This window comes from Simochromis diagramma, unplaced genomic scaffold, assembly GCF_900408965.1.
Source record: "Simochromis diagramma unplaced genomic scaffold, fSimDia1.1 OVJJ01000361.1, whole genome shotgun sequence".
NCBI lineage: Eukaryota > Metazoa > Chordata > Actinopteri > Cichliformes > Cichlidae > Simochromis > Simochromis diagramma.
In genome coordinates this window covers 14,086,683-14,106,673 of record NW_024386860.1, presented here as the reverse complement: position 1 = coordinate 14,106,673, position 19,991 = coordinate 14,086,683, and the positions used below count along the sequence as shown (strand labels likewise).

Genomic DNA, 19,991 nt, shown 5'->3' with positions numbered 1-19,991 from the left:
TCTTCAGCAGGGACAGGGAAGCTGGTCAAAGTTGATGGGAAGATGGATGGAGCCAAATACAGGGCAACCTTGGAAGAAAACCTCTTGGAGTCTGCAAAAGACTTGAGACTGGGGCGGAGGTTCACCTTCCAGCAGGACAATGACCCTAAACATAAAGCCAGGGCAACAATGGAATGGTTTAAAACAAAACATATCTATGTGTTAGAATGGCCCAGTCAAAGTCCAGATCTAAATCCAATCGAGAATCTGTGGCAAGATCTGAAAACTGCTGTTCACAAACGCTGTCCATCTAAGCTGACTGAGCTGGAGCTGTTTTGCAAAGAAGAATGGGCAAGAATTTCAGTCTCTAGATGTGCAAAGCTGGTAGAGACATACCCTAAAAGACTGGCAGCTGGAATTCCAGCAAAAGGTGGTTCTACAAAGTATTGACTCAGGGGGCAGAATAATTGCACACGCCCCACTTTTCAGTTATTTATTTGTAAAAAATGTTTGGAACCATGTATGATTTTCGTTCCACTTCTCACGTGTACACCACTTTGTATTGGTCCTTCACGTGGAATTCCAATAAAATTGATTCATGTTTGTGGCTGTAATGTGACAAAATGTGGAAAAATTCAAGGGGGCCGAATACTTTTGCAAGCCATTGTAAATGCAAGACAGAGTTCCCGTAGCAGGCATGTTTCTACATCAATTGTTCAAAGGAGACTGCGTGAATCAGGCCTTTTTTGTCAAATAGCTGCTATTAAACTACTGCTAAGAAAAAGCAACAAACTGAAGAGATTTGTTTGGGCCAAGAAACCCAAGGAATGGACATTCGACCAGTGGAAATCTGTGCTTTGGTCTGATGAGTCCAAATTTGAGATCTTGTTGGAAAACCATTTCAATTGACTACCTCATGAAGCAAAGTTTTTATCACTCAAATTATACTTCAAAGTAGTTTAAAAGAAATTGGACTATATACAGACAAACTCCTACTGGATACAAAAAAATAAAAATAAAAAAAATAAAGCTGCACTGAGTCCTCACCAAAACATGAATGGGTCTATATGAACATTTACTATTGCAACAGGAAATATATTCCATTTAAAAAAAATTCTTCTTTGGTTATTCGTTTAAAAAAAGTCTACCACTGACAAGGATTCCACAAATCTTTCATCAAAGCCCAAACAGAAAAAGAAAATGTGAAAAACTGGCTGAGCTAAACATCCATAGGCAAGTCAAGGACCGAGAGCTTTTCAGAGCACAATCACAGCTTGAGAACAAAGGTCAACATTTTTCAAACCTTTACTGAAGGTTCTTTTTAAGGTTGTCCCCACACTTAAAAAGCACATTCAGAAGGAACCACTTCACACCGTTACGAGTCTTTTTCTAGATCTCATTCAGTTCACAGAGATGTGTTTTAACACTGGTTATTTTTTGACCATGAGTTATTTTTTTTGACCAAAGAGTCACAGTTTCTTAACAGAAAGGTTGGTGCATATGAGGCATGTGTGGTTTATTATTATTTTGCTAATAAGCACACACTAGAGCATGCATCCACAGACAAAGAGATATCGCTTTGCCAGGAGTCACTGCTTTGCTCCCTCTCACCCTCTTGTCTTTTTCACTGGGCTTCAGTTTGACCTTATTTGGCCTGAAAAACTGCTTTTCACCCACTGAGCTCTAACAACCAGTGACATTTCTTCTGCCTACTGGTACCTCAGTAGTTTGGCATCTGCATTTTATCTTTTTATTTGTATATTCAAGGTTCCCAGTGTTTATTGCATATTGCATAGTGTTAGGAGAAGTACAATCACTATCTGCACATTACTGCTGATGTTTACTGCATATTAACATAGGCCCCAGACATGTGACATAGGATGATACTCACATTCAAGCTTGTCCTCAGGACGCCCACCCTCTAGCAAGGAGAGGTAACACACAATGTCCTTAAGCTGCACTGTGTCTAGGGGCCTGGGCAGAGTAGGGGTCTTCAGAGGGGTGGAGTTGCCTTTGATCAGCTTTAGTCCTGCAGGACCAACACATGAAAGGTTAAAACATCCTTTATGCCACCTCTAATGTTAGCCCAATAAGCTACTGGGTTTGGATGTCTGATATCAGTCATATAGTCAGAACAATCTGCATGTGTATGGTGTCTAGGGATGACAATACTTCAGCCCTATCACATTGTGTTTAATGGTCCAAATCAATATACTTATTATTTACAGCCTCATAATTTGGCATAAAATGAACAAATTGACACATATTTTCATGCTCTACATTGCTGCAACTCTGCTGTTTACTCTGCTTTAGCTCTTGTCCTTTTAAGGTCCCACTCTCCTTTGAAAGGTCAGCTGGTCCACTGAAGATGAGACTATAGTGGTTATATACATAAAGGTTAATGCCACTGTGACAGCCTCTCATTTGTGAGTATTGGAGAACTAAGCTGTTCAGTGAAAATGCTATAAACGTCACAATATAGTACATAACACGTACATTACAGTCAAGTACAACATGTAGAAAAACCCAATCAGCTGTTTTGTTTGTTTGTCTTTTGTTTGTTTCTTTGTTGTTGTTTTTAAGCTGTAACACTGGGATTTTAGCTGTGCAGAGAAGCAGGTTATAAATGTTTTGAAAGGGGCAGCTGTTTTACATTAGTCTTAATGGGTTGTGTTTCATTCAATATTCCGTGTTTGTACCACAGTGTGACAAGAAAAAGAGAAAAATATGCAAATGAGAACAGATTTACTCGAAATTTGTCAGTGTTAAAATGCAGTGTGAGCAGAGAGGGTAGGGCAGAGGCAAACACTTAGTAGTGTTAGCTACATTATCAATTCACTGTGCTCACATAAAATAAAAGAAAACAAACAGAAAACATAAATAGATAATGTTTCTCTTGTTGTGGGAAAACTAAAGCTCAAAATAAAGCCTACAGGAGTGAGTAACATCTGTACTCCTACTCTGTAGGAGTATGTATAAAAACCAGCTTTACAAAATTAAAACACACAACATCAAATCAAAGATTAAAAAACTAAAAAATGTAAACACTAAGATTAAATCTTAGAAACCATTTTCACATCAATAAAGACACGCAAGACTCAAATGCAAAGTCAAAACAGCACAAAATAATAACCTAATAACCTAAACTAAATGTAATAGTTAAAGAAGTAAAATGACAAAATGTCAGATTGTGCTGAGACATGAATTCTACTGTCTCTCCAATTCTATTGTCTCCCAGGCCATGAAGGGCCTTTAAAGTAATAAACAAAATCTTAATGTCACTTTGAAAACAAATTTTTAGGGGTCTTTCTATTGCATTTTTAATTTACTGACTGATTTCTGATTGATACCAGTTTAAATAGTGTTACAATGGCCTAACTGAGAGGGAAAATCAATCATGACAAATGAGTGCCATTAAAAGTTAATACTTAGCAAAATTCCTCAGACGGCAGTAGCAGTAGCAAGATTGGGTAACTTTAACAATAATGATTCCATAACGACCTCACATTCATCCCATGGGTGGATAAATGTCATAGGTCATGACACACAATGAACTGAAGAGAATACTGGGTTTTTTAAGTGACCATAAATAGAGAAGTTCTGTTGTTTAAGAGAAAACGGATACATTAGAAAAATATGTCCCTTATAAGTGCAAGAAAAGGTCCGCTATTAATGACACAAATTAGGGCAACCGTCTACCAAATGAACTGTGAAGACTAAGCTTTAAATTTACTGGACCTGAAAACAGGAATTTGGGTTTGGTTTCTCATTAATGTCTGAGTTTCTTCTTTAAAACGTATCACTTGCTTCATTCTGTGTCATTAGATGGACACAAAGGATGATGGGAGGGCTTATAGCTAGCATGCTGGATCAATAAGGGCGAATCGAAACACTCGCACAGGCTGCACTGATCCAGTTTCACACAGCCTCGTAATTGGGGCAAACAACGTGATCAAATGCTGCATGTACAAAAGATCATGATATGAATAATCTAAGTTAATGGCCTTAGGTAAACTATATTTCTTGTTATTTTTCTAAGTTTTTTTGTTCTGTGGACAGCTTTTATCCTGATTGAGTTAAACTTACATTTAATACATGAGTAAATACAGTAACCTGTTAAGATTCTTTAAACCTTTGAATCAAACCAATTACCAGGCTGTGTATTCAAACTATATTAGGATATTATGTTTACTCTTTATGATTATTAATTTACTTACTAATGCACTACCAGCTAACCAAGTATTACTTTCAAGAAAAAAATAATGCCTCTATGTAAGGCTACAAATGAATTTATAGAATGGCAGTTATAGAAACCTCATTGTTTTGCTGTAAATGTACTCGAGTACTCCTCAATCCCCACAAGGAAAGTTTTCAATTTCCAGTCACAGAATAAGACTAGTAACTGGAGAACATTTTTTTTTATAACCTTTCTATAATAAACTCATTTTTTCCTGTGGTTCAATGGCAGAAACATGTCTAAATCTGGGAGGCAATTCCATTATTTTAACTGTGCTTCAAATCAAATGTAACAACTAAAGCCCACACACATCATCACACATCATTTTTAGTTATTGTTATTTAAGGTCACAGTAATTAGGAACAATGCAATGTTTTTGGAGGAAACCTAGTTATGAAAATTTTACATTTAATCAAGCCTACACAAACATTTGCTACACATTATTTACATAGTTTTAACAGAAATTTGTGAATAGCTCTACTACAAGGTTATCTTTCCCAAAGCTGGGAGTCATGACAATTCTGAGTTTGTTTTGTAATTATTGTTAGGACACTTAGAATGAGGTCCAGTTGTACTTTATCTGAAGCTGACATTTCACACAGATGGTGCAGCTGTCTTGTTTCATAAAACAAAGCTGATGTTTTTGTTAGACAACCCATTATTCCAAAAAGTTCTCCACTTAAATAACAATATACACTTACAGCTAACGTCTTAGATATGATTTTCCATCTATGCATTATGCCAGAAAAGGTATCCTCCAAAAACAGAGTGCTTATGACAGATTTGTTCACTGCATGTAAAAAGAAAAGAAGAAGCTATATCTTAAAAATGGTTGAATGTATTCAAAAAAATTCAGAATATTTGGTACCAGATGTTAATGCTTCACCAGTAGGAAAGAATGCATACAATATGGAAATGTTATGTTTTAACTGAATCTCTTGGTTTGGGCTTTATTTATTTTATTGTATTTATTTTTATTTATTTATCTACTCATTTACACACACACACACACACACACACACACACACACACACACACACACACACACACACAAGCAAGTTCATTATTAATATTGTTGTTAACATTGCTATTAAGTTTATATATGTTTCATGTATTTGTTCTTATAAGGCAGACAAACAGATGTTTAAACACCTTTTTTATTTATTATGGGAAGAGAAAATATTTTTCCCTCATTTTCTTTTATTTATTTTTAAACCTTGAGTGATCTGCTTAAGTTTTCCTTTTGGACCTATTATACATGAAGTAAAGCTGAACCAGGAGATTAGCCAACTCAAGCTCTGGCAGTATAGTCAATAGCTAGTTCACATACACACTGTTCTCACTGCTTAGTCACCTTGTGTGTCATGATATCACACTGGAGAAATATACCACAATAAACTGAACATTATGGTTATACAAGTTTATTGTTCAGTTTATGAAAACCATAAATTAAGATTACATTTTGTATTCTGACATTTTTATTGAGGATTTATTAAAGGCCGCCAATATTAGAAGTGTAATAAAAACAATACCAGGACTGTTTTGCCCAACTTACTCTGAGTTTATTGTCTCAAAAATTCAAATCATCCACCCCAACCTCCTTCCTCTGTGGACAATGAAACTTCATAAAAACCTTATCTAATGAGAGCTAGAGAGCCTGGTCACTTGAAGATAAAACACATGTTGCTTTTTAGCACTCAGTGACACGAGACAGACTTTATTATTAATTATCTGAGCTGGTAGGCAGTCCAGGAGGTGTCAAAGCCAAGTGGCAGTGCAGGAGATGCTGTCTGAATGAGGACTGATCTGAAGTGTTAAGTATTATTTTAATATCAGTTAGTCATTACCACACACAAATGAGACATTAGTATATTGCTATAAACAAACAAAACTATTGCCAAGACAATTGGCAGCTTCTACACTACAATTTACACTGAGTGCCATCGGGCTGGACTTGGCATTAAATTGAATAAATTGTCCAATGGCACAAAACAGAAACAGTGATGGCACCATTTTTTTTTCACACGGCAAAGGAAGAGTAAAGTGATTCATTCTCTACGATGACAATAACAATCCCCAAAAGAAGCGCTGTGAAGGACGAGAATAACTGACATATTGGCTGAACCTTAGCAACACAAGTGGGGATGTTTTCTTATGCACATCACTGACTATAAAACACCAACATGCTGTGTTTATGAACTGAGGGCATGTTAGGGAAAGAATTTCTTTTCTACACTTACCAGAGACTCGAGGTTTGTCAGAAGATGAGGGACTGGGTTTGGGTCCTTTGTTGCTAAACGACATGAAAAGGTGTTGACAGAACTCTTCAGGGAGTTCACTCTCCAGGAATGTTTGCATAAAGACCTTAAAGCCCTGGAAGTCAATCTCCTAAAACAAAATAAAAATAAGAGCGCTAGTTGTTGGATTCAGGTTTGAGTTAACTGCCGAGGATTTTCAGTATCATGTTTTCAATATTTTGCAAAATGTTGCACATTTTTGTACTTGGCTATGTCTGAATTGTTTTGGGTTTTAGCTTCTTTTAGCTTCTTTTATTTACTGCACTATGTGAGGCCTTCATACAGATGCCTTTTTATGCAGCTTTGATGACAACTGTTTTTGTTTTGTTGTGTTTTGCTAGCTGTATCAATTTGCAAGTTGTGTTCAGACAGATACAACAGTGAGCCTATTTTTTAAACATCATTTTGCTCACGCACATGATTATTACCAGATTGTGGTAAACACTTTAAGGGTTTAATATTTTCCTGCAATAGGTTGCATTGCCTCTAGAAGTTTCTACAATCCTTAAGAGAGTTCAATTATTTAGTGATTAGAGAAACTAGAAAAACACAGACAATAAATGAAAAATAAATCAAGAGGAAGAGACAGCAGATACCTGGCTGAGAATTTCCTGCTTCTACACTCCGCAGCATTGAAGAAAGAAAGAATCGCGACATATTCATGGAAGTATCACATGGTTATGTCATTTAAAATGCACAAAACAAGCACATCACATATTTACACACATTTTGAAAATGCAGTTATGTAGTTGTGATTATCTGTTATTGAATTAGAGATTTGTGAACTGTTATGATGCAGCAATTAGTAGTTGAGTATGCATTTTTTTAGTTGCATTCTTGATTATTGTTTTATCTTTAAAATGTATGCATGTTTAAAATCTCTCTAAATCACTTACTCATGTTTTCGGAAAGAAATGCTGAAGTGTGATATATGCTTGCTGTTGGCATTTCCTGAGTCAATAGACTATAAACTATGTGTTATATAATCCAGTATAAACTGAACATACCTCTTCTGGATTGTATTTAGCCAACACACCATCTCCATGGAACTCCTGCAGCACATCCTTCAGCTTCTTGGTTGAGTCTATGAGAAAACATTCAGACATACTTTATTTGTGTTATGTTTTATATATGATTGATATCTACATAATTCGGTTATATGATATAGTTCAAAGTACTTTGCATCTTCTGGTTTTTAATTTATAAAAACAAATGTGGGTTCATGGAATTACCCTATCTGCAGTAGGTGTCATTTTTTTCTGTACCCATGCAGGTGTGGATGCACCTGTAAGTGCTATAGAGGTATGCACGTCATGCACTTAGTATTGCTGATTTAACTTGGATGCAGCATTTTGATGCCTACAGGGAGACACGCCTCCATATGTGAGTCAGACCTGTGAAGATGTATCCTGCTCTACCAACTGTAAAGGTCAGACCATGAATGAAACCTGACTTAATATCTTTTAGATCATTTTTTTTATATTAACCATTATTCAGGGCTTCATAAAATATATCATCCACATTTAGTACAACTACAAACCAGCCATGGCCTTTAACAGGACACGTAAACAGGCATGGCAGACATTTGTAAAAGTACCTCAAGTTCAAATACAGGGCAGGAGTTGAAAACACCAACCGGGGATAACAACTAGATAAAACAGAATTGTGAACACATGTAAAGGTCACAATAACATACTAAAACAAATACAATACCAAATAACTATTTTCAGCAGGGAAGAGATGGACCATTAATGAAATATGCAGGCTGCTTGCAAAGTGAATTAGTACTTAGATAAAGGAAAATGCATCAGGTTAATTCCCCTAAGATGTAAAAAAATGTGGTAAATTACAAGTTCTGGGAAAAAGTATTCACTTGAAATAAAATAATACACAAACATAATACACTTAACTTGTATAAGGTACTACTTCTAAGGCAGACAGAAGAATAAAATAGCCCTGAATAATTTTCATTTTTTATTTTTGGTAGATACATCTTTAGCATTTTTAAAAAATACTTCTCATTTATGATGTAAGTGCTATATTTTGTCGTGACATGGAAAAAGAAATCCTGAACACTCAGTTTATAGTTGTAGCAAATTAACAGCTAGAAAACTACAAGTGTGAATATTTTATATACAGTATGATCTAATTTTATTGTTAGAGGTAGAGTGTACAGGATTTAAATATACCAAAACCTTTGTATTCCTTCTAGTCCATATGAACAGCTGGTGTATTTGTATAGTCAAATTACTGCATCTTTCAAGTTAAGGGGAAAACTAAGCAAATATTTACTGCTCATTACTTATTAATAACCAATCTCTATACACCCACTGGCTGAGATGCAGATGTTTGTCTAGCATTGATGATTGAGGCGGTGCCTCGGTGTGGTTGTTGCTCGGACCTCAGCTGCAGCTGGGATTTCATCCTTCTGCTGCTCTTTATCTGCTGGATAATTTTAATTCCACTACCAATTCAACCTGCAGCATTTCTGTGACAGATGTGCCACTGCTACTGCATGCAGGTATTGTTACATCCAGTGCAGACTAATATGGGACAGTCAGACTCAGCATAGGCAGTTGGGGGACAAGGTGGGTGAATGTAGTAAATGTGAATATGAATACAGTATATCTGCTCTAGTTATCTCTCTAAAAGCAGTCGTACACACACAGCTGAAGGTGTGCCCACTTTAACTGTGGTCACAGTCGCGTGTAGCATATATTACATGATAATACAACTCGATATGGGTAAATATTAAATGTAAACATTATGTAAAGTTAAAAATCTGAATTGAACCACACAAAAATGATATAACTATTGTCATTTCCCTGAAAGAGACAAAATGCCGAAGACTGCTGTGACTAAAAAACAGACTGAAATCACCACAGTGGCTCATTATTTTCACTCTCTGTTTAAGCACTCAGCACTGGACAAAAATAACTTCATCAGGCAGAGATTTGCTGTGATAATTACTGCATGCTACAGAGAGTTTATGAGCCCTACTGCTGAATCAATTTGCTGCACCACAGATACCAGGTTCTAATGTTAGTGAAGTTAATTTTCTCACATTTCTCTCTAAGCACAAGTTGGTGTGTGCACATTACAAATTACATTAAGAAGCTTGTTTAAGTTTGTGCTTCACGTATGGTATCTTTCTGCTCTCTTTATACAAATGAAAAAGGCCTGTGAGGGATATTTTTTATGTTGATAAGTAATTACTGTTTAATTACTGTTTTTCATCGTCACCAACAGATAAATATTGGTCAAGACGGCCTACTGAAATTCAAACTGAGTATCAGAATGGTGACTAGAGATGATTTAGGGACTTTGTGCACAGCATGATTGTTGGCATCAGGTGGTGGATCTGAGTGTTTTAGAAACTGCTGATCTGCTGGGAGTTTTCAACACAACCATCCCTACGGTTTACAATAAAGAGCCCAAAAAGAAGAAATTATCCAGTAAATAGCAGCCCTCTGTGCAAAAATGCTTTGTTGATGTCAGAAGTCAGAGGAGAATCAGCAGACTGCTTCGAGCTTATAGCAAGGCAATCCTTACTCAAAAAACCACTTGTTACAACCAAGGAATGCAGAAGACCATCTCTAGATGCACAACATATCAAAAAACTGAAGCAGGTCACAGCAGCAGAGGACCACACTGAGTGCCGATTCTGTTAGCTTAAAAACATGAAGCTGCGGTTATAATTCACATGGGATCACCAAAACTGGGTACCAGAAGACAGGGATGAAAGCTGAGGAATGTTTCCAGCACCTTGTTGAATCTGTACCATGAATAATTAGAACAGTTCTCAAGGTAAAATGGGCTCCAATCCAGTTCCAACAGGGCATAACTGAAGTGTCCAGTGAACACATGTTTGTCTGCTTGTGTGTTTGAGCTGAAGAAATGTTTCTAGAACTAAAATCCCAACCTGCTATGAGGTAAATCGAGCAGCCCGGGAAACTGAGGTTATGCTGCTGTTTATGAAACCGAACAGCATGCCCCAGATTTATAATCATCTGATCTGTTGAGAGGTTAGCCTTGCAGTTAAGGAAGGGAAATAAAGCAAATAAGAATAAACCTGTATAAAAAGAATTTGATAGAAAAAAAAAAACGTATTTCAGAGAATCAGACCTTAAATAGATGTAGTCTGCTATAGAGCCACCAGTTACTATACAAGAGCTTGGACCTTATTTACCACACTGCAGATTCTGAAGAAAAGACATGTCCAAAAATCTATGTGTTATTGCTAATAATAGCAGGTATTCTGTCTCTATTTGCATTTGCATTTGAGCTCTCTTCCCCTCTCGACAGCAATTTGTCACCTCCTGCACTAATAGCTTTGGATCTTTGATTTTCTCAGGACGCATTTTACCAATACAGACTAGAAATAAACAACCCACACTGAACTGACTGTGTGTCATCATTATTGACCATCTTTATGAGCACACCAACTACGCAAAACCATTACCGAGCAGAGTGATTATGTATCCACTGCCTGTTACATTCAGCAGGCACAGCTGAATTACAGTGTGTTTTCTCTATCAGGATAATGATTTAACCATTCTGTGCCACACAATAATGAGGAACTACAGAACAGAGATGTAATGTTTTTGAGGCTCATAAACACTCTGAGGATTTTTTTTTTACCTTCTTTGGTAAATAATTGCCCTTCTGTTAAACAGCTCACTGCCACATAACTTGCATTAGTAAATCTATTATATGGATAGAAGCTCTTAATTGTTGTGAGCCAGATCTTAGGTGCCTGCCTCAGCACACGGCCATTAAATCGTTATGAAAGTGTGAACTCCTCACTCTAATGAGAATGAAGGGTGAGATGCAGTACAAGGGAGATAAAAGTAGAGATTAAAAAGGAAGGCGAGGGGATGTGATGTCCATTGTTATAGCTCAGATAAAGGGATATTTTAATAACCTGTAGCTGCAGAGGGCACAAAGAATCGCCCCAAGCTCATTGAAACATAATTATCCAGAAACTGTCTTCCACACACACACATCCACGTGCATGTGCCTCCACACATGTGTAGATAATTGCCCATTATGACCACTATGTGTCTTTTTTTTATTATACTTCTTCCCTTCTCCCCTTTCTTCTATTTTGAATGATTCAAACCCAAAATATTTGCAAAACACGTAAAAACCCACCATAATGCACTATGTGCCAAAAAGAAGAGGAACGTTTCACAGAATAAAGAACAATGTTGTTTTAAACCAAGTGAGAAGCTGGTACAAGAGCTAAAGAGATGGAAAGCATTAATTATTAAGATTCAAACTAAGAGCAAATGAAATAAAAAATTGTTTCAAATGACTAAAAGATGTCTTGTTTGGGACTGAAAATAACTGACATATGAAACATCTACTGTGACGTTACACAAGGACACTACAAAAACACCACTTAGGTTGTAGAAACACTGAATACGTAACAACTATTCTTCTCCACAGCTAGTTCCATAATTTGTCTCACTTTAAACGATTTACTGTGACTGGTGTTCGTATCTCCAGCGTCTGTCCAAAACCATGCGTGGGTGGTGCACGGCGTCCTGCAGCATGCCAGGTATCATCATATTTTCCATTCCTGGTACCATTTCAAATGATGAAATGTGTCAACATGTTGGAGTGTAACATAAACTCCAGGAATCCAGAGCGCAGCCTGGTGAGCAGGGAAGCCAACTGTTGGGCTGCAAATGAATCAATCATAGCTCGCCACAAAGATTAAACGCTTCAGCAGCTTCAGTTTTCTACATCAGCAAGACAAGTTAGAGCAGGCAATTACAACGTCAAGATTATATAATTAGAACAACTGATGTTAACCACAGCGACTCTAGCTGCACTGCAGTTTACATTAACAGACACACTGTTGTTGTTACCGTGGTGGTTTGATGCTACTGGAGAGAATATGTGTTTGTGCGTAGTGCACGGGAACGTCTGGGTTTTGCTTCCATTTATGAGGAGGATTACGGAAGGCATGATGCTGAAATCCTGCCAGCTTTCCAAGAACTTCCAGTGACGAAGTGAAAACTTGCCTCAACTCAAAACTCACGTGTGAATTGGAGAAAATTAAATAAACAAAGCAGTGACACGAGTTAATGAGGAGATACTTAAACATATTTGTTTTGCTTTTGTAGCAGAGAGTTCGAGCAGAATACGTCATCTATTTCCTTTTTTGTGGAGGGATCAGTCTAGGATATGTTTATCCTAACAGCTTTAATGTTTCAGCCTGTTAGCAAACAGGATAGCCATTTTTTGTTGTTGCAGAGGTTAAATTCTCGTCTTTTTTATATAAGGAAAACTATGTCGACCTGTTGCCAATTAGAAACTAACTAAGAGTGACTTAAATTCATTACAAAACACATTTACTTGAATATGAAAGGCACGTAGAGTAAATTATTATTAGAACCTTATTTCTAAACAACAAAAGTGATATTCCTCAAGAACAGGTTTCCTTCTCTTTTTTTTTTTTTTTTAATCTTTATAGGCCTCAACCACTCAGGGAACAAAACATTCATTGCCTTAGTTATTGCAGACTAAGCTTTGCTTTCAATTCCAGCCTGCCATGTCATAAATAGTAGGAGGGCAACACAAAGACCTGATGTTATAACAGCTGACATGTAACCTGTAGATGCTGATTTGAGTCCTTGTTCAGTTGGTGGGTTCTCCTCTCTCAGGATTGTTTTATTTTTTTATTTATTTTTTTTATTTTCTTGTTGTTATGATGCTCATTCACTGCCAGGGTAGTACACAAGTAAAAATATCCTTTTATAAAAAGAATAAAATGCGCAACACATCTACTGGAAAAGTAAATGCAGTCACACAGTCGTAGGCTCTGTCTCAGTGCCATGCAGCCTGTGAGAAAAGAAGCACTAATGGAAAAGTCTCCTATGGATTTAGCAGAAGCAAAATACTCATTTTCCAAACTGCAGAAAAAAAAAACATGATGTGATGATCTACCCTTATGTTAAAGTGCGTGGGTTAACTAAGGGAGAAGAGCACCTCTGTGTGTTAACTGATTGCATTTAAAGGCTGTGCAACAGGAGACTTTGGAGGTGGGCTGTAATCTGTCTTTCCAATCAGAAGTGTTTTCTGTGCTTTTTTTCAATTGGCTGAAAACAACTTTCTCAACTTTTAATTGGCTGTGCAGGAAGATGGTTTGGGTGGGATTAGCTCAACTCTGTCCATAACTAAAACTGGCCTAGTGAGTGATCGGGCTTTTCTCAGTTTCAGTGCTCTCCTCATGATACACCCTGAGGTAAACGAAATGTGGCAGCAACAGCATGCTGATTCCAAATATAGAGTGCAGGCTTTTCAATTTAAAATGATTCTGGTTCACTAAGACAAACATGGTGGTAAAAACAAAACTGGGAGGTGCATGCATTTCATGAAACTGTAATTTTGCATGCATATCCATTTTGTCTGTAAGGAAAAACATTTCTAAGCAAGTGCAGAATGAGGCCCAGTCTTATTGTATAGATCCCAGTAAGAGAACAATATTCTCCAGAATGCTGGGATGAGAAATTACAGGAAATGTCCGTGTATACTTACCGGCTCAGTTATCTAATCCCAAGTATCTCTTTTATTTAAAAAAATCTGCTGATGAAAAGTCAATTGCAGTTTTCTGCTTCTTCACAATAAATGTTTTCACTCATCTGCTCAAAGACCAAAGTCAGCATTAAGCTTCAATCAAAACAATGAAACATTTTCATATTCCTATCCTCCTCTGATTATACATGACGTATCTACAGAGAAGCATGTTTCATGCTGACCTGAACAGAGAAGTGTTTTAATGGCAACTGTAGATCTCGGTATCACACAGAGGAGTCACCGTGCATGACTTCAACATTTCAACTATTTATCGTTTGGATCAGAACATCAAGAAACTTGTTGATTTAACTTCTGTTCGAATGTAGGCTGAAAACACAGTTGAATACAAACTAGTTTAAAAGATGGATCTGTGTATATAACTTAAACCTGTAGGTGATCTACAGTTTATTAAGATGTCACCAAATAGATTTTCACCTTAAATCCTGCACTCAGAATGTAGACAAAACTTTATACTTTCAGGACAAAAAATGAATAAGGAGTAGTATGATGTAAACAAATCTTGTTGCTAAAGAAAAACAGAAGAAAAGGTGAGAGGGAATAATAATGACTGTTTGGTGACACGGTGTTTGTGAGACTGCACATAAGTCCATCTCCTTTGCCTATCCCTTAGTTTAATTCTCATAACCCTCTCTGGTTAGACAAAGAACTAAATAAACCAGACACAAACCAGACAATGAATCTGGCTTTAAGCATTCCCAAGAAAGCATATTGGTGTATTTCTACTACAAAACATGGAAAAAGTACACAGTAGATATCAAGTTACCAACATTTGATCAAGAGACTGAAGTTCCAGTCTCCTGCTGTTAGGTTAAATCATCACAAATACTTTGTAATAATTGACTCTCAAGCTACCTGACTGTGATTATGAAAAGAAAAAAAAATAATGAAACAAAATTCATCCTTTCAGAAGAATCTAAGCAAATTTTCTGAGGTTACCATGGTTCTGAAGTCTGGTCATAGACTGTCATGTCGTAACACATTAAGGCTGAGCATTTTTGCTGTTGAAATTGGATGTGATGAGTAAAAGGTTGATCTGACTGACAAACAGAGGGGCTCTGCACGTTTTTCTTCCTTTTTGGCTCTAACTGGGATTTACAAAATTCATGTTGTATTTATTAACACATGCAACTAATGACTGAGCTCAGAATTACTGAGGCATCGAGGATGACAAACAGTCATTGTCCTATAGACTTCCATATGACCAAGCTTCTTTTTTGGAACTAGGGGAGTCATCTTCCTGCTGGCCATTAGAAAGATTCCAGGTTTAAGGCACTGGTTTGTCTTTTCAGACCTTGAAGCTGTATTCCTGTGCTGTGGTCAATCCTGTGTGCAGTTTTGACTTCTCCCTGTTCCTGGTATTCTAAATACATGCATGTTAGATTGATTGGTGACTCTAAATTGGCCACTTATGTAAGGCAGATAAAGTGGTTTGCGCTGTGAAAGTACTTTGAATGGTCAGTAAGACTAGAAGACGCCAGTTGCAAGTCCAACTTTTGTATACAATATACATTTTAGGCTGCAGTTTAAGGACACAGATATCAACCAGACTGTGTAATGTCACCTCTTATTGTCCCTGAAGAAAAAGCACAGCTTCCTTAACACAGTCAGATACAAACTGAGAGTACCTCCTCTACTCACACTGAGTGTATTCCTGTAGCAAGGCGAATTCAGCTGGGGTCAGTGTGACCCATTTGTCCTGGCTGCTCATTGTGTTCAGGCCACGTCTCTATATCCACCGTGCATTCCCCGTGCAGCAACACACAGCAGGGAGTCTCACACTGGAACACAACAAGACATCAAAATCAGCCCGATTCACCCCCACAGACATCTTTTCTTTACATAATGTCAGTACAAAAAGCAAAGCTGGTAAGACGCAACAGCTTTGTTGCTGAATAAGACACAACAGGATTACATATATTCTCTAATTAGCTGGAGAAAGCAAACATTTGCTGGCACATTTTAAAGCAATAAAGAAATAGATACAGTATTTTTCCTCTGATAATCAGAGCACATTTTTTCTTCCTGCCTGTTCCTCCTTCTGCAGCTGCCATCTCAACTAAAATGTCCCTCTTCCTCTGCTAGATCTTGGTGTTTCAAGCATTGAGATTCGTGTTTGTTAGCCAGAGCAGGATGAATAATTTAAAGTTTAAGACATGTTGGTACAAAATACACTATCATTAAAAAATTTGATCTTTTTATACATAGAAACAAGTCCCAACACTAAAAAACAAACAAGTGATATCTAGTCCCATGTATTCACAATTCAAATTTATGAAAATTAAAAACTATCAACCCAGGAAGTGTAATATTTGTGTTATACATAATGTCACAACTCAAATATTGCAGTATATTCCTGCCTATCGTTGCTTTGGTGGTTTTGAACCTTGCACTTGGAATATGCATTTCAATAAAGAGATTACAAAAAAATAAAGCCAGTTATAAAAATACATAATTCGACCATGGGTGTGATGTATGTGCAGCGCTGCAGGAAAGAAAATAAGCCCTGAATCTAAAGTCAGCTCATCTGTTTTGCTTAAATGGTTACATCATGAAATGTCTGCAACAAGTGGAGGGATCCTTGTATTTAAAAAAAAAATCCTAATTTGGACATTAAAAGATTAAAGATCCGCCTTGGTGCTGCTTCAAAGCATCATCCTGAGCGGTTGCTATGAAGACAACGTGATCAAGTTCAGGCTAAATGGGTTTTTGTAGGCAGGTACTTCCATTTTTGAGCAGAGTCCAACATCCAGGGTTTCACTGGAGGTAAATTAAGTAGCGTCAATGTTTGTGCTTCACCAGTACTTTTGTCTGCATTATAACAGCTTTTAAAGCATGATGTCAAACAAAACGTGTCAGACTCTGTGGCTGATGTAAAGCATTGTGCTGCACTTAGCAAAGGCAAAACACAGAACATCAATCACATGTAAAACAAAGGTGTGCAAACATTAATTTCAGGTTTGACAGGAGAGTATTAAGGATTAGATATCGTATCAGAGAATGGATAACATGCCTCGCTGATTTTTGCCCTTTAATTAAAGCAAATACTGAATTGCCACGCAATGCAAACACATCTCTGAAGTAGTACCAATTCAGCCAACATCACAGCTCTGCTGTTCAGATCCACATGACCTTGCTTTCCCTTTTATTTTTGTGGAACGAATGTGGATGCAGTTGGATGTTTCTGTAGGTGTCACTCAGGCATCTGTGTGGGTGTGTGTATGTGCGCGTGTGTTTCACATTGCCTGTGAAGGATTTGACCCAATAACTGGGAACTGAAAATCTGGATCAACAAGTGTTCATTCATGTGGAGAATAACTGTGTGTGTGTGTTTGTACGCTTGTGTATATTTAATATACAATAATGTGCTTGGTATGAGGTATGAATTTGTGTACTTTAGTTTGAAATCATATCTAAGATCATGTGTGTGTGCGTGTGTGTGTGTGTGTGTGTAAATACGCATGTGAATGAATGTTCAGAAAGCTTGTGCCACAGTTACTCTGAAGAGGTGATAGGCTAAATCAAGCCTATATACTTAATTGAGTGTCTTTATTATTATATACACTATATAGCCAAGATAAAGCAACACAATATGAAGCCACCGGTGCTGCTGCCTTAACACACTGCGTGCGTGGGAATCAGCCTCCCTCACATAAACTTTGATCTGCCTCTGGAGCTTAAACTAGAAACGCTCTGCACTGTCTTTCTTAATGTTTTGCACAGGCAGCAAAAAAAAGAAAAGAAAAGGAGCTGATGGGAAATCTTGTTGTTTATATCAGATCTCCACTGAGTCTAATTCCAGCACAGAGATACAATCTCAAATATAGTACTGGTGTGTGCAGTACGTTCCTGCTTCGCACTGCACTGTAATCATCCTCCTTTTCGGCGTTGCCTGACTGCAGTGCATCCCCACAAAAACACTCAGCTGGCATCCTCTGAACAAAACCCAGCTCTGCAAATGTTATCAGATAAGCTTCATTGTCCGTTAGTAGTGCAGTGAGGAGATAACATGTAGAACCATGTGTTACACACCACTTGGAGAAGATCTTAGCTCAGACACCACTAATGCTTTGACACAGAGAATCAGTAGGTAGTGGCCACTGCGACACGCAACACAGGGAATCAGATGAGAATTCAACATGCCTCGCTCACCTGCTGCAGATCTGGAGTTAATCACCAAGACAGATGAGGGAGGAGTCCTTTTGGGCAGGCGTTTTCAGATGCAGCTCCTCACTCACATTCCTGCCGTGCCCTCCTCTTGATCTTCTCTTAGCTGCAAGGCAAGGTGGGTGTTGTGCAATTAGATGGAGTGGAAGAGTGTGTATCTGTGTAAGAAAAAGAGGAAGGAAGGAGCAGCAGCAGCCCTCTCTGCTTCCTGTCAGTGTATGAGTATGTGGATGGGTTAGTGTTTGTTTTTCTCTGAGGCAGAGTCTGGTCAGAGCAGCATCACAGGGGATGTGGGGTGGTGAGAGAGAGAGAGAGAGAGAGAGAGAGAGGATGAGGGAGAGTAAAATCATCCAGCGCTGCTCTGCCTGCAATGATCAGTTTCCATACTCCCGCTCGCTCACGTCACATCCCTCCATCCCTCCCCTCTACTGCTCTGTTATTCACCTTCCCCTCCCTCCCCTGAAAACCCGGAGGTCCTATGCTCTCTCGCTTTCACTCTGGCTTTCTCATTTCCCTCCCTACTACTCCCCAATTCTCTCCTCCTTTCAAGCTATCTTCACTCTGGTCACTGTGTCACGCATCAGCCGACCACATTAGCATTCCAAACGGCAGGCAGTAAGTGCAGCAACCTGTAGGATGTTCTCTCCAGAGGGCTGAAAAAAGGTGGGAAAACTAGAAAGATGAAGACAGAGATGTGAGAGAGGGTGAAGGGTGAAGCACAAGTTGAGAATGAAAGATGAGAAAGGGTGACAAATAGAGTGGAAATAGAAAATGACAGAGATGATGCGCAGGAGGTGGAGGAGGTGGAGGAGGTGGTGGAGGAGGAGGGCACGCTTTTTGTGAGCAATTTTTTCCATTCTCTTCTCCCATTTTTGCACAGAGGACACACAAACATAACATCAAACAGATATGAAAGCTCGTTTTCAGTACCCATCAAAAGAGTATAGTCAATAATGAGAATATTTGTGATTTTTAGAATAGCTTGTTAAATGTAGCTAATCTATAAATATATGGACCTAACACTGGTGGTTATAAATCCATTTGTAGTTACTAATTTGAAGCTATAGACACACAAAACAGTTACGAGATGCTTCAACCACAGTGTAATTTTAATATATGTATAGAAAAAAACAGTATAGGTTATGTTGATTTGCAACAGTAAGCGCAGCAACAATGTTAACAACAATACCAAAAACAACATGAGATGAGGTACATTATGAGCATCAGATGTCTAACTGACTAGTGGCTCAGAAACCCATCATGTCAAAGTGCTTGGCATTAAAGAACATATCCACCCTTCCTCTACCCCTGTGTAGCGTAAGCCTACAAAGCTTATAGATCCACAGAGAATGCCATCACCATGGCTCTCCATGTCACACTGACCTATCTTAAACAGAAGAGGGCATAGTATGTGAGGATGCTTTGTATTGACTAAAGCTCTGCATTAGCTGATAGGTTTCAATATTTGTGGTTTCAATAACTTCCTATTTGTATGAATCAAGGATTTCCTGTCTTACCACCACCACAGTCAGATTTACTGGAAGGCTACAGACAAATGCAGCCCACTTCTCCCCACACAGCCTGAACACAAAACAATCATTAAAACTGAATATGTCACAATAGCACTGGGACTAACTTTAAATATGAATTAGAAAGCCTACAGAGATTAAATCTGCAAAGCAGTAGGATGGTGTAAAAGCTCAATT

General features: G+C 37.9%; 1 protein-coding gene across 1 annotated transcript in view; it reads right to left on the bottom strand.

Annotated features, from left to right (window-relative positions):
* dgkb (diacylglycerol kinase, beta) overlaps nt 1-19,067 on the bottom strand; it is an 83,284-nt gene extending 64,217 nt beyond the window's left edge. Inside the window, exons 1-6 of the mRNA XM_040030694.1 lie at nt 18,271-19,067; nt 15,760-15,899; nt 7,521-7,597; nt 7,110-7,130; nt 6,457-6,604; nt 1,871-2,008 (exon numbers count right to left, since the gene is read on the bottom strand). Of these exons, the coding sequence (XP_039886628.1) occupies nt 1,871-2,008; nt 6,457-6,604; nt 7,110-7,130; nt 7,521-7,597; nt 15,760-15,829 (454 nt within the window). The 5' untranslated portion in view covers nt 15,830-15,899; nt 18,271-19,067. The remainder of the gene's footprint in view (nt 1-1,870; nt 2,009-6,456; nt 6,605-7,109; nt 7,131-7,520; nt 7,598-15,759; nt 15,900-18,270) is intronic.
* Nucleotides 19,068-19,991: the final 924 nt, after the last annotated feature.